Raw genomic sequence first — 14884 nt, 5'->3', positions numbered from 1 at the left:
CTGAAACTACTTGGCCGAATTTAACCAAACTTGGCCACAATTATCATTGTGGTATATAGTTTAAAAAATGTGTGCGATAACCTTGCCTACCAAACAAAATGGCCGACATGGCTAAAATTAGAACATAGTGGTAAAATGCAGTTTTTGCTTTATATCTTTGAAACTACTAGTAATACATTTAGGGCAAATTTGTCATAAATTTAAATGTCCATCAGAATAAGATCTATCCCCTCACAAATTTTCAGATGAATCCAACAATCTGTTGTTGGGTTGCTCCCCTAAAATTGGTAATTTTAAGGAAATTTTGCAGTTTTTGGTTATTATCTTGAATACTATTATAGATAGAGATAAACTGTAAACAGCAATAATTTTCAGCAAAGTAAGATCTACAAATAAGTCAACATGATGGAAATTGTTAGAGGACCCCTTAAGGATTAATTGCACTTTATAGTCAATATTGAACAACTTTTCATCCTTTTTGTAACTTGTACAAAAATCTTCTATTCTAAAACTATGGGCAAAATTTTAATCAAACTTGGCCACAATCATTACTAGGGTATCTATTTAAAAACAAGAATGTGTCCACGGATGCCCCACTCGCACTATCATTTTCTATGTTTAGTGGACCGTGAAATTGGAATGAATTCTCTAATTTGGCATTAAAATTAGAATGATCTTATCAAAGGGAACATGTATACTAAGTTTCAAATTGATTGGACTTCTACTTTATCAAAAACTACCTTGACCAAAAACTTTAACCTGAAATTTGCACTATCATTTTCTATGTTCAGTAAACCGTTAAATTGGGGTCAAAACTCTAATTTGGCATTTAAATTAGAAAGATCATATCATAGGGCACATGTATACTAAGTTTCAAGTTGATTAGACTTAAACTTCATCAAAAACTACCTTGACCAAAAACTTTAACCTGAAGCGGGACAGACAGACGAACGGACGCACAGACCAGAAAACATAATGCCCCTCTACTATTGTAGGTGGGGCATAAAAAGTGTCTAATGACCCCCGCCTACCAACCAAGATGGTCGACATCAGTAAATGCAGTAACAGGTGAGCGACACAGGCTCTTGAGAGCCTCTAGTTTGTTTATTTAAACTCTGGAATTAAATAAAAGATGTAGCAAACTGTGATTTTTGTATTTTGAAGGTAACCATTATTAAAAATTTTATTTTTTCCTTCAAAGGTTGTCATTCTTTCAAGGCACTTGATCTCCCTCCAACAATAATAACTGACCACACAAAATAGTGCTGAAAGTGGCATTCAACACGAAAGAAATACAGTAATGTATTTAAGAGGGCAGCTAGTACCAACTAAATGTCTGCATGTTTTGTGTCTGTTTTCCAAAAATATCAAGGATCATATGTCCTGACTGTATCTATTACACTTCTTTATTAGTCCTGGTTTCCAAATAGTAAAAGTAAAAAAAGTCAGTATCAAACTTGACCTCCATTATTTTATGAGAAATAAAGTATGTATCAAAATTTATAAAACATTGGCTAAACTGCTCACATTATAACACAGAAACCACAAATAGTGCAATTTTCATCTATCAAGAAACATAACTCTTGAACAGTAAAATTGAAAATAATCGACATGCAACTTAACCCTGCCACGTACACTTTGTGTTTTTGTTAGATGTATTTCTATTAATGAGATGATGAGTTAAGCCTTTTTAAACTCATTTTTATAGTTTGTTCTTATGTTGTTCTGTTACACCATTATCCAAGGTTAGGAGGAGGGTTCGGATCCCACTAACATGTTTGCCACATTCTGTATGTATGTGTCTGTCCCTAGGCAGGAGCCTGTTGTTCATTGTTTGTCTTTGTTGATGGGTAGGATATTTGTTTTTTGTTCAAATTTTTCATACATAAATTAGGCTGTTGGTTTAACTCGTTTGAATTTTTTTACATTTTTAATTTTGGGGCCTGTTATAGCTTACTTTGCCACAAGGGCTTTGTGCATTGTTGAAGGCTGAACAGTATCCTATACATGTATATGTTAATTTCTGTGTCATTTGGTCTCTTGTGGAGAGTTTTCTTATTGGCAATCATACCACACATTCTTTTTCATATAAACCTTCATTTTGTTATCAGTAAAAACATATTGAAATTCGATAAGGATTATGTTTTGCTCCCACATTGTTGTCAAATCAATGGAATTCTAAGTGACTGTCAAACAAGTGAGAGGTTTTAGCTACCTATAAAACTAGATTTAATCCATTATAAGGAATCTACATAAGCAAGTGCCTGTTCCAAGTGAGGAATAGGACAGTTGTTTTTATTTTGAATTCTTTTGAGTTCAGTATTTTTGTTATCTGACTTTTTTTATCAATTTTGAGGCATTTTTTTAACTGAAATTATCTAGGTGTTACCCAGTTTAATATGACAGAAGTAAACATTTGAATTTGAAAAAGGGCACATTGTTGGTGTATGTAAATTAGAGACCAATCCATGCACAACTATTTTATCTAAATGTGAAAATAAGAAAATGTGTTAGGATATTGCCAATGAGACATCAATTCTCCATCAAGAATCATTTTGAAAGAAATATGGAGTCTACATACATGAATTATTCAGTAAGAAATAAATAACAATACAATAATAATTTTATTGTTAATTAAAGATGCCTAAAAGGGCATCATATAAATTACAAAATAAAGTAAAAACATAATATTGCAGTGTTAATTGCACATGTATATTGTATAAAATTGGCAAATGAATGATTCACAACATTAGGCCTGGGTTTTATAACCTGTTGGTTTACGGATTTTCCCCATGAAAAAGTCTTGTCATTTGATATGGAAAAAAAAGAGAGAAAAAATATCTCTCAAGACATAAAAATATGTAAAAAAATATATTTTACCTTTCTAACAATATGTTTGGTTTGCTATTTTATCATCATATATATTAGTTCGATGAAATATTATTGCTCAGTTGCAATAAAGATCGCATGACATAGTCTAATATTTTTCTGTGAAAAAAGTGAATTTGTGTCCACAGAAAAAAACGAAATTATATCGTCATTTCACAAACATAGCCCTGAATAAATTTCAGGAAACTTGGTGATTGATGATCTTCAAACACGAAAACTGATGAAGAAAAAAATGTAAAACATTGTAGGAAAAATAACACATGTCAAAAACATAATAGACTCATACACCAGAAAAAACGAGGATATTGGGTTCATCAGTTGTCATTACATGCCTGTTTTTGATATCCAGATTGTGAAATGTCTTTGTTATCAATGACACAAGTCTGAAGAAAATTCCAAAGGATTTGTTTTAATTAAGTTCTTCAACTTGACGTCTTTCACGGTTGAACACGTTCATTTTTTATTTTTTTCTATCTTACGAAATTATGACAAATATGGTAAACAAACTTAATGTGTAATGGGTTTTAAACACAGGTTTCATTCCTCAAAATCATTTGCCCAAATGACATTTCAAGGTCAGTTATGATTGATTTGTCTATTTCTAGATATGTAAATTGGAAGTTTTAGTTTTCACAACAGAAAGTATTATCGATTTCGTTAGTGTTTAATGCATTTTATTTCTTAAAAAAAAGATGATTTATTTATTTTTTAGAGATTATGTTTTAGTTTGGGTTGGCGGGACTAAAGAAACATGTAAAAGTCAATTTTATTTTTATTCTGCAAATCAGCATAATCAGATCGGCAAATCCATAAACCAACAAATTAAAAAATCCTGGCCTTAACTTGCACACATTTGTTTATAAAAATCTTTCAGTCCAGAGACTGACTATCATGTAAACATATTTTTTAGAACTTCCAGTTTCTCACAGCCCATAAGTCATATAAATTGTAAACATATTTTCTGGATTTCATTCAATTCAATTACTGCACAGCTATTTGATGTATATTTTTCTACATGTATCAGTTTCAAAATTTTTAAATGTGAGAATAAAGTGGACCTCATCTTCCACTACTAGTTTTTCTATGACAATATTTTCCACACAAAATTTACTCTTATGTACTCAAATATTTGGATAGAGATACATATACTATTCATATAGTTAATAAGGTAGCTTTTCGTGACATTTTTCCTTTTACAGATCTTTATAAACTTCTATAATTATAGAAAAACAAGAATGTGTCCATAGTACACGGAATCCCCACTCGCAATTATCATTTTCTATGTTCTGTAGACCGTGAAATTGGGGTCAAAACTTTAATTTTGAATTAAAATTAGAAAGATCATATCATAGGAAACATGTGTACTAAGTTTCAAGTTGATTGGACTTTAACTTCATCAAAAAGTACCTTGACCAAAAACTTTAACCTGAACTTCACACTATCATTTTCTATGTTCAGTGGACCATAAAATTGGGGTCAGAACTATAATTTGGCATTAAAATTAGAAAGATCATATCATGTGGAACATGTGTACTAAGTTTCAAGTTGATTGGACTTCAACTTCTTTAAAAACTACCTTGACCAAAAACTTTAACCTGAAGCGAACAGATGCACAGACGGACGAACGGAGGCACAGACCAGAAAACATAATGCCCCTCTACTTTGGTAGGTGGGGCATAAAAATCATTATTTGATAACAGCGAAACTGAAATTTATTTTACTTAAAATAATCACCATTTTTGAGTTATTTTCAGCTTTCAGCATAATATTCATGTAGGAGTCTAGAGAATATCATACTAAAAGGTTGTACAAATCTAATTCTTATGTGATCAATTATCACCTACTGACTTTGATAGAAATCACTAAAGGTACCCTTATTCTTCATTAAGTATGGTGCAGTCAGACATTTTCAATCAACTTGTAATAAATGTAAATGGTCTAATGTAACAAAGTCTAACATAAGGTATTTTAAACGTTGAAAGTTGGAAAAGGGTCTAATGTTATATAGTCCCGAAGACTATTAAAAGTTGGAAGATGGTAAATTTCTGCTCCTGGAAGTACATTGCTCTTCATCTTGACAGATTGTAGATTATATCTCAGTATTTATCCTTTTCTGTAGAGGTAGCTTGTGTTTGTTTGTGATGGTTCTGGGTTAACTTTGGTTAAAGATTTCTTTCTTCTGGCAAATCCAACAGCTTCTCCCACCAGAATCAACACTATTAAACCACATCCTTAAAATAAAAAGATATTTTTTTTTGTTATTTCAAGCTAAGTGTTTTAAAGTTTCTGATTCAAAATGTGATGAAATCTTGGGAGTAATTTTCAAAAAACTTTTCAAAACTATGGCCAAACTTTGCCAAACTTTTAGCAAAAAATTGAAAGAACAAGAATGTGTCCATAGTACACAGATGCCCCACTCGCATTATCATTTTCTATGTTCAATGGACCGCGAAATTGGGTAAAAAATCTAATTTAGCATTAAAATTAGAAAGATTATACCATAGGGAATATGTGAACTAAGTTTCAAGTTGATTGGACTGCAACTTCATAAAAAACTACCCTGACCGAAAAAAAGGTTAACCTGAAACTCCCACTTTCATTTTCTATGTTCAGTGGACCATAAAATTGGGGTCAAAAGTCTTATTGGGCTTTAAAATTAGAAAGATCATATCATAAACAACAAGTGTACCAAGTTTCAAGTTGATTGGACTTCAGCTTCATAAAAAGTTACCTTGACCAAAAAATTTAACCTGACAGACAGACAAAAGGACAGACAAACGAACAGACAGAGGGACGCACAGACCAGAAAACATAATGCCCCTCTACTATGGTAGGTGGGGCATAAGAAAAACAACCAATAAAGTCGGTTGGTGAATCCAGTGTTCTGTCATTTTTTTGCAATTATAGAAAATAATCCTGAAACCAGATTCTTTAAGGTGATCAATAAAAGATTATAAAATGTTTACAAAGAAACCCCTTCTCCTGCTATTTCAAATGTTTACCCACCTCTTCAGTCAAGGTGACCAAAAATTAGATATATATTCACTTGAATGTGTGACCTTAAGAAACCATTTTTTTTTTAAAAATAATGTTATACATGTACCACAGAAATATATCACAGCTAATCAATCCCAGTTTTTCATAGAAGGTAAAACCTTAGAGTGAATATGAATCTAGCTGTATAAAGAATATGACAATACATTTTCATTGATAAAACCAATTGAGAAATTAACCTGAACAAAGAACTATGGTGATTGATATGGAAAAGTCTTAGATGATTGATATGGAAAAGTCTTACACAAATCACAGGGCTTTTCTTTTATCATATGAAGACAGTAAAATACACAAGTCATTATACAACTTACCTAGGCATACCCACCATGACCAGTTCATAGGAAAAGCCAACATCACTGAAAAAAGTCAAATACATAATGAACTGATGTGTGAAATTAGGTTAAACTAGCCGTCAACCACTGTAAGTGATTTTAGACGGGTACTTTGTATCTTTAGTCTTGTTGTTAGTGATTTTAGACTGGTACTTTGTATCTTTAGTCTTGTTTTTAGTGATTTTAGACTGATACTTTGTATCTTTAGTCTTGTTTTTAGTGATTTTAGACTGGTACTTTGTATCTTTAGTCTTGTTTTTTTGTGATTTTAGACTGGTACTTTGTATCTTTAGTCTTGTTTTTTGTGATTTTAGACTGGTACTTTGTATCTTTAGTCTTGTTTTTAGTGATTTTAGACTGGTACTTTGTATCTTTAGTCTTGTTTTTAGTGATTTTAGACTGGTACTTTGTATCTTTAGTCTTGTTTTTAGTGATTTTAGACTGGTACTTTGTATCTTTAGTCTTGTTTTTAGTGATTTTAGACTGGTACTTTGTATCTTTAGTCTTGTTTTTAGTGATTTTAGACTGGTACTTTGTATCTTTAGTCTTGTTTTTTGTGTCAAGTATCACAATATATCAATATGATGAACATTCTGTATGTACCTGTCCAAAATCAGGAGCCTGTAATTGAGTTGTTGTTAAATTGTTTGTTGCTGTTTATCCTATTAGTTTTTTATCATTATTTTGTACATTTATACAATGTAAGTCAGACTGTTATTTTTTTTTAAAACTAGATATCCTAATGATGATTGTGACAAAGTTTGGATAAATTTGTCTTGGTAGTTTCAGATGAAATTTTGGTAAATGTTAACAGATGGATGACAAGTGATGAGAAAAGCTCACTTGGCCCTTCCGGCCAGGTGAGCTAAAAATTTTAATGGATTAAATACTTTTAATTCTTACCTAGACAAGAGACTAATATGTGGATTATTGAGACTGTAATGGCATAATCCCAAACTCTAGATCTTACTAGAACTCCAAACACCACACCACAGATAAAGTAGGTCACTTCCATTGATATCACATTTACTGAAAAAAATTATTTCATAGAATAAGCAAGGCTTCTTTTTACCCATCCTTACTTGGTTAGGGAAATGTGTATTTTCTGTTTGAAAGACAGAATGAGGAATATAAAAAAATGTTTTATTAACCAGTCAGTCTGGCCTTTTTATCATTAAATAATTTGATATAAATATAGATATAAGAAGATGTGGTATGAGTGCCAATGAAACAACTCTCCATCCAAGTCATAATTTGTAAAATTAAACCATTATAGGTCAAAGCACAGTCTTCAAAAGGCAGCCTTGGCTCACACCAAAAAACAAAGGGCCCAAAATTATGACTACTGTAAAGCCATTCAAACAGGAAAACCAAATCACAAATATCAAAGATCATTGAACTTACTCTTGAAATTACTGAAAACAATTTTCCAGTATATTGATAATGTAATTAACAATGCCACAAGTACAAAAGAATGTGTTGATAGAAAAATGTGTATTATCCCATATCTTTCTTTAATGAATTGCAAATAAACTATGCTCAGTCACATATATTACTATCCATTTATGTGTACACTACAGCTTTCTAAATATATTAGCAGTTACTTTGTATCGACACGTATTTAACAAAGAGGCACTGAGTTACAACATTATGTTTATGCAGTTACTTTGTATCTACACCTATCTAAGAAAGAGGTACTGAGTTACAACATTATTCTCTATGGTCCTTCTTACCCAATTCTTTGTCTTTGTACACACTGCAGCATTCTGATAAATCTATCCATGATTCAAAATCAAATGGGATTTTTCCATCAAAATTTGATTGGCTACAAAAGAAAATAAATTTGTTACTCAATATTCATATCCTTTTTAATATATGATCATACATTTCATATTAAACCAAGTGTCCGATTTCTTTTGAAAAGAGTTGGATGGGTCAACAACCTTAAATTTTAAAGTTTCAATTAAGATTTCATTATTTACTCCCCTGATATTGGTTCATTTTTATTATTTTGAAAGAAATATTATAAATAAAAACATTATGTTAACAGCAATGTACTGCTTATTCATGAAATGGGCATTAACTTTCCAGAGGTAAAGTCTTTATCTAAAACATGTGGTATTCCAAGTCAATTCAAAAAATGAAATTCCTCAGTTGTTTTGAGGGAAAACACATATTTTGTAAGGTAAAGTTGGTTGCTTTAAGACAAAAAAAATTCAGAGAAAAAGCTCCAAATGGATGATGATTTGATCATATGAAATTGAGAATGTGTCAAAGAGATAACAACTTGTCAAAAAAAAAAAGAAGCAGTATTCAATATTGTAGTTTATAAATTATAGCAAATATTTCTAAATGTTGAGCAAGCATTATACATCAGTTATTAAAGGTCAATGTGTGCGGTAGGTCTTATCACCAACAAACACACGTTTTGCGCCTGAAGGTAAGGGCATTACTACCCTGAGGCTCATAAAAAAACATAATGATAATATGGGGGTAACAAAACAAGATACCTATATGGACCATAATTTGGTATACGGCCTTTGGTTTCTTTTGGTATCCTTTTTTATAAGTTCTAAAACTTTAACTTTTATTCTGTGGGTTGTGTTGGTGTTAGAATAGTATTAATGGAACAATTGAGTTTTTCAAGAAAAAATTAATACATTTTGATTCACCATTTACGTGACAGGAAACCAAACAGGAAACCAATCTTTATTTTCTTTATTTTGCACAATATATTTCAAAAGACATAAATGAACACCATTACAAGTGTTACTTGCTTCATGTTAATATTTAAAATGTATTTTCAATGTTTAATTGAAGTATTTTTTAAACGCGACAGGAAACCATAAGAAACCGAAAGCATTTTTTAAGTTTTATTTTATTGCAAAATCTGCTTAAAATAATCTGAACAGTATACTTTTTCTTAAAAATCCATCTTTAATGTAACAGTATTATAAAACTCCTAAATATGTGCTTGTTTTGAAAACAATTAGTACAATTTATTCAGAAATTTCCACTTTTTCTTCATTGATACAGGATACCATAATCGTTGTATCTTGATGTTTAAGCCAAAAAAATGTATTTATATTTGGTTTTGAAATTCCAGTTATATACAATTTATTCCAAATCATTGGCAATGTAAAATTCTTTAACTCCAGTAAAGAAAAAAACTTTTAACTTGGAATTAAAATCTTTAAAAAAGGCACCATGTGATATTTGTGACCTGTACACCATCTACAGGGTTTCCACATTTTAACCTACTTTAGTGGGCTAAAATCAATAAACAACAGACAAAGTACTTCCTTTCAAGTCATGCATGGTAAAAGTTTACTTCTCCTTTGACAAGTTTATTGCGTTTCTGATAAGTGTTTGCAGAACATGAATAAAAAAAAATAATTAAAAATTGTGAAAAGATACCAACTTTGTACATTTCAAGTGTAACGGTATATTAACATGTATTTTTTATTAAATTATATTTATTCACCTAAAATATCCAGTAAAATTTACTGCTGAAGTAAAATCAATCCAACGAGCATTGGTACAATGATAAGAGACGTAATTTCGATTGAATTTTCCAAGGACTCTTTACATCGTTATCGGGAAACGAAGTGTGTTCTAACGTCTGTCAAATCTGAAATCGATTTTGTCAAGTCATTGGGCATTTATTTTCACACAGGGTCGTATGTAACATTATGCACATAGGAAAAATAATAGACCCCCGGCGCAATCTCTTTGAAAATTGTATTTTCCTCTTTTAAACAAGACAAAACAAGTCTACAGATTATGTTTGCTAACATCCCGTTGGAAACAAAAACGATGTTTAGACCTAGTATTTCGTAAATCCGGCGGTAATGGCATGATCACATGTTAGTCATATGTTTCACGTATGACCGGAAATGAAGACAAACAATTTTAATTAAAAAAAAAGGAAATAACTGGACTTCTGTTTCGTGTGAAATGTAACGCATAACGATAACGTCATTTTCTAACTTAATTATTACGAAGAACAGAACTATAATGTAAATCCTCTCTGATTTACCTGTTTGAACATCTCGTGAGAGTTCATATTTGCATATTGTTATAAAGAATTCTATTACAACAAAGCAGATTACATCATCTAAAATTTGCGTTACAAAATCGGACTCCAAAGTTACGCCACTGTTCTTACACCTGCTACAGAAATACTTATAATTCTCAGCATTTTCTTCTGACTATTCTTATTGGTCAATGTTCTTTATTATTTGAAAGCAAAAGTTACGAATTTGCCAGTGACGATTATCTTTAAATCAGTCAGCGTTATGCAGTTCGGAAGCGATAAGTAACGCGAGAAACGACACAAAAATACGGTCGTATAATCTTTGAAATTTGTTAATTTCAAATTTTTTTCTAGGGAAGAGTAGCATACACTTGTATGTTGATAAAAATAAAGGCTTCTTTATATGTACTTACGACTTTTCTTACAGTAATACACATTTTTATCACTTTTCTATAGTTATAGGAAACGAGCCCAATAGCAAATTATGGTCCATATGTAAGCCAAAAAAGTGTCCCATGAAATTGTGTCCTTTAAAACATTATTTCACAGTTCGTCTGTGAAATTTTGTTCATGGGACAGAATATCACATTTGTACACTATAAAATAGTGTCTCCCTCAGTGAAAAATTGTCCCTAGTACTGTACTTGCACATAATTTCATGGATGTTTTATAAAAATATGTCACAAAGGACAATATTTCATAGTGTAGCTATTTCTTTCTGTCCCTAAAGAAGGGAAATAATTTAGAAATCATTGAAATGTTTTAATCAATTATTAGTTAAATCATAATTAAAATTTAAAGACTAAACACAGATGTCAACAAAAATGGAAAGTGATGAATATAAACAGCTGTATGATTATGTGCGTGAGTTTGAAAATAATGATAGATCATTTAGAAGAAAAGCAAAGCAGTTTCAAATTAAAAACAATGAAATGTATTATATACATGTTGACAAAAACACACAAGAGAAAACATTAAAACTTGTAATTCATAAGGACAAATTGAAACAAGACCGAAAGGTATCGGCAATCAAGCATTTATGAATATTATTCATGACATTATTGATCTTGTTAAAAAGGACAATTCAAAGATGTTAAAACATTCATAGATTCCTATTATATTTAAAAATAAATGCCAATTTAGTCTTATTATTTTTTGTTAAATTTTTTTTTTGGTATTAGACAAGACTTTTATGCAATATGGACATGACTTCACTTATATGAAAAAAAGTCCAACGAAGGTCACAATAGAATCTCTTGTCAAGGGACACTTTTAAATAGAAGTGGACAATATTTTATGATAAAATTATGTCCAGGACCAAATTTCATAGGTCTTATCTATGAAATTTTGTCCATGGGACATCATTTCATGGGGGACACTATTTAATCCTACACATATACATGATATATTTGGGTGCACATTTTGTGCCATATGTACCTAAATGAGGCGTAGGCAAGACTTCCAACAGCAAAGTAAACTGCATAAAATGTGACAAGGCACTTAAGGAGGTTAAGAACAATATCTTTTGAAGATATGATCATTTCATGTTTTCTTTATTCTGGTCGAATATTATATATTATCTCCCCTCATTCATCATTGTAAACTTCCGTTTCATTTAACAACATCGAACAAAGAAAATGCATGAACGTCGATATAAAAGATCGATCGATTTTGTTAATTTGTGTATATTTCAGTACACTTTTACACAATCTTACAAAAAACTGCATCAGCATGACATCTTCTAGAATACTTGATAAAGTCCGGGAAAAATATTCATTCCCTTGTTTTTGAAAGAAAATCCCGCCATATTTTCTTTTTCAAATTCATACGCGATAGTACGGGAAAATTTGAAGTTATATTAAATTTCCTGCTCAATGCTTATAAAATATAAAATCTGAAACATATTAATATCTTTTAGACTTAATATTTTTATTTAGAATGCAAATTATTAACGAAAAGTAAAATCTTAATGAACTATTTCAGTGCGACGCAGACAGGAGATTGTGAGAAGGCAATGGTGTCTGAACGATAACTGAAAGTATTTGAAATTTGGAGCCTTCGGGATGGTGAAGACAAGGAATAGTATAGGAGTAACAGAAGAGCCTCCTGATACATTCTTGTCTCTCAGTAGGGATCGGGCGAATAAACCTCAGCAATCCGTAAATTATGTATGTTGAAAAATAACAAATTTCCGACAACCCGTCACAAAGACTTTGTTCATATCATTCAGTATAAAGATTCATCTGATTCCAATAGCTAATATCATTAAATGATCACGCAGTGTCGTTAATAAGTCCAAATAATTAAAGTTGCATTGGAAAATAATCCAGGGATTTATAGATTTAACATAATAAAACACATATTTTCTGTTTAATTAATAACATAATAATATTACCAAACAGAAAGTAATAAAAACAACATTAAACTAAAAGGTTATTCTATGTTTTAAAAACATTCTTCCTTATCAATTTCAATGCATTTATATGAAAATATTTACCAGGCATGCAGATACTTTGCTGAAATCCCTATTGGACATGTTGAATGTACATTTAACCACAGGAATCGGAAGTTCTATCAATATATTCTGTTAATAATAAAGTCGACTATCAATAGAGCTGCTCGTAGAGATCACTACAATTCTGTAAATAATAGTCGACTATCAATAGAGCTCGTAGAGAAGGGGAGAAGCTCTATTGATAGTCGACTTTATTATTTACAGAATTTTATTGATAGAACTTCTGATTCCTGTGCAAATACAAATGTTTTATTATTTTTTAAAATTATTTTTGTAAAAAGAGTTGTAGTTCTTGAAATTTATTTCAAAACTTAATTAAAACTGAGACAATATTTATAACATTTTTTGCAAATCTTTATAGAATTTTTTAACTTTCCTGTGACTGAGTTTCTATTGAAACTGTTCCATTTTTATGCATACTTATTAATCCATGGTCGATTTGATCATCATGTTGCATGTAATGTTTTTTAAAATCTTCATCTGCCATTAGGGCCTTGCATGGTGGTTATAGCATTGAGAATGGAATATGGCATATATACATAAATTTCTATACTTTCTAAATTTTGGTCTTTTAAAACAAGATTAACAAATTCTCTCAATAAATACATTTACTTTTAAACAATTATGAATACCAAAATCTATTCAATTCAATGCTACTATCATGATGTAAGCCAAAAAAGTGTCCCATGAAATTGTGTTCTCTAGAACATTATTTCACAGTTCATCTGTGAAATTTTGTTCATGGGACAGAATATCACATTTGTAAACTATAAAATAGTGTCTCCCTTAGTGAAAAATTGTCCCTAGTACTTGCACATAATTTCATGGATGTTTTATAAAAATATGTCACAAAGGACAATATTTCATAGTGTACATGTAGTTATTTTTTTCTGTCCCTAAAGAAGGGAAATAATTTAGAAATCATTGAAATGCTTTAATCAACTTGTTATTAAATCATAATTGAAATTTAAATAAAGACAACACAGATGTGTTTCGATACTAATATTATTCCTGACATTATTGATCTTGTCAAAAAGGACAATTCAAAGATGTTAAATCAATTCATAGATTCCTATTGTATATTTAAAAACAAATGTCAATTTAGACTTATTATTTTTTGTTAAATATTTTTTTTGGTATTAGACAAGACTTTTATGCAGTATGGACATGATTTAACTATGAAAAAATGTCCAACTAAGGTCACAATAGAATCTTTTGTCAAGGGACACTTTTACATAGAAGTGGACAATATTTTATAATAAAATTATGTCCTGTACCAAATTTCATAGGTCATATCTGTGAAATTTGGTCCATGGGACATCATTTCATGGGGGACACTATTTGATCCTACAAAAGTTTTTGCTCAAGGTAGTTTATAATGAAGTTGAGAGTACACATGTTTTCTATGATATGATCTTTCTAATTTGATATTTGGTTTTGATGTTATATTTGTTATTCTCGTGGTGTATTGTCTGTTGCTTGGTCCGTTTCTGTGTGCTGTTGCGTTTCGGTGTTGTGTCGTTGTTCTCCTCTTATATTTAATGCGTTTCCCTCGGTTTTGGTTTGTTGCCCTGATTTTGTTTTTTGTCCATGGATTTATGAGTTTTGAACAGCAGTATACTACTGTTGCCTTTATTTATTGACCCCAATTTCACGGTCCACTGAACATAGAAAATGATAGTGCGAGTGGGGCATCCGTGAACTGTTGTCCATACTTGTTTCCATTCTTCTTTAAATCTATTTTATTTGAATTCTTTTTGACATTTGTATTTAAATTGATTGTTTTTTTGTAGGAATCACATAGTGATGAAAGCGACGAAGTTCAAATTGCAGATCTTGACCATAGACAAAAAGCCCAATCTCCTACCCTGAGAAGAAGTAGACACAGGTATTTCAAAATAAATTTTCTTTTTTTAAAGAAAAATGAGATGAAAAGATAACTTAGGCTTAAAGAAATATTGTGTGTTAAAGTTTTCCTTTGATTTTGTATAAACTTAAATCAATCTAAGTTCAAAACTTATCAACGTACACAAGTACATGTAATTGTATAAATAGCTT

General features: G+C 30.6%; 2 protein-coding genes across 5 annotated transcripts in view; one reads left to right on the top strand and one right to left on the bottom strand.

The window, feature by feature from the left end:
• Nucleotides 1–2607: 2607 nt before the first annotated feature.
• Nucleotides 2608–12015, bottom strand: LOC134715582 (putative transmembrane protein 244). 2 transcript variants are annotated; one of them, XM_063577859.1, is made up of 5 exons: nt 11749–12009; nt 8009–8100; nt 7179–7304; nt 6255–6299; nt 2608–5120 (listed from the first exon to the last, which is right to left on the bottom strand). In XM_063577859.1, exons 1-5 carry the CDS (start codon nt 11850–11852, stop codon nt 4993–4995), a joined length of 495 nt encoding a protein of 164 aa, XP_063433929.1. In that variant the 5' UTR covers nt 11853–12009; the 3' UTR covers nt 2608–4992. The 2 variants fall into 2 exon arrangements, with proteins under 2 accessions (XP_063433929.1, XP_063433934.1); XM_063577864.1 differs by lacking the exon at nt 7179–7304 and having other exon boundaries at nt 11749–12015.
• A 279-nt stretch (nt 12016–12294) lies between these two features.
• The window catches only part of LOC134715557 (ATPase family AAA domain-containing protein 2-like), a 45929-nt gene continuing 43339 nt past the window's right edge, over nt 12295–14884 (top strand). For all 3 annotated transcript variants that reach the window (XM_063577812.1, XM_063577823.1, XM_063577802.1), the window contains exons 1-2: nt 12295–12479; nt 14620–14714. In XM_063577812.1, the coding sequence (XP_063433882.1) occupies nt 12375–12479; nt 14620–14714 (200 nt within the window). In that variant the 5' untranslated portion in view covers nt 12295–12374. The remainder of the gene's footprint in view (nt 12480–14619; nt 14715–14884) is intronic.

The sequence above is a fragment of the Mytilus trossulus genome, chromosome 1 (assembly GCF_036588685.1).
Source record: "Mytilus trossulus isolate FHL-02 chromosome 1, PNRI_Mtr1.1.1.hap1, whole genome shotgun sequence".
NCBI lineage: Eukaryota > Metazoa > Mollusca > Bivalvia > Mytilida > Mytilidae > Mytilus > Mytilus trossulus.
The sequence above is the reverse complement of the archived record's forward strand: the minus strand, read 5'-3'. Positions and strand labels throughout refer to the sequence as shown.

What these genes read in the sequence shown, in the direction of transcription:
- LOC134715582 (XM_063577859.1), bottom strand. Translation starts at nt 11,852, where the DNA reads ATGATCATATCTTCAAAAGATATTGTTCTTAACCTCCTTAAGTGCCTT. An exon ending in GTACAAAGACAAAGAATTGG is followed by an intron (nt 7,305 to 8,008) that starts GTAAGAAGGACC and finishes AATTTTTTTCAG; the next exon opens with TAAATGTGATATCAATGGAA. An exon ending in GTCATGGTGGGTATGCCTAG is followed by an intron (nt 5,121 to 6,254) that starts GTAAGTTGTATA and finishes TTTTATTTTAAG; the next exon opens with GATGTGGTTTAATAGTGTTG.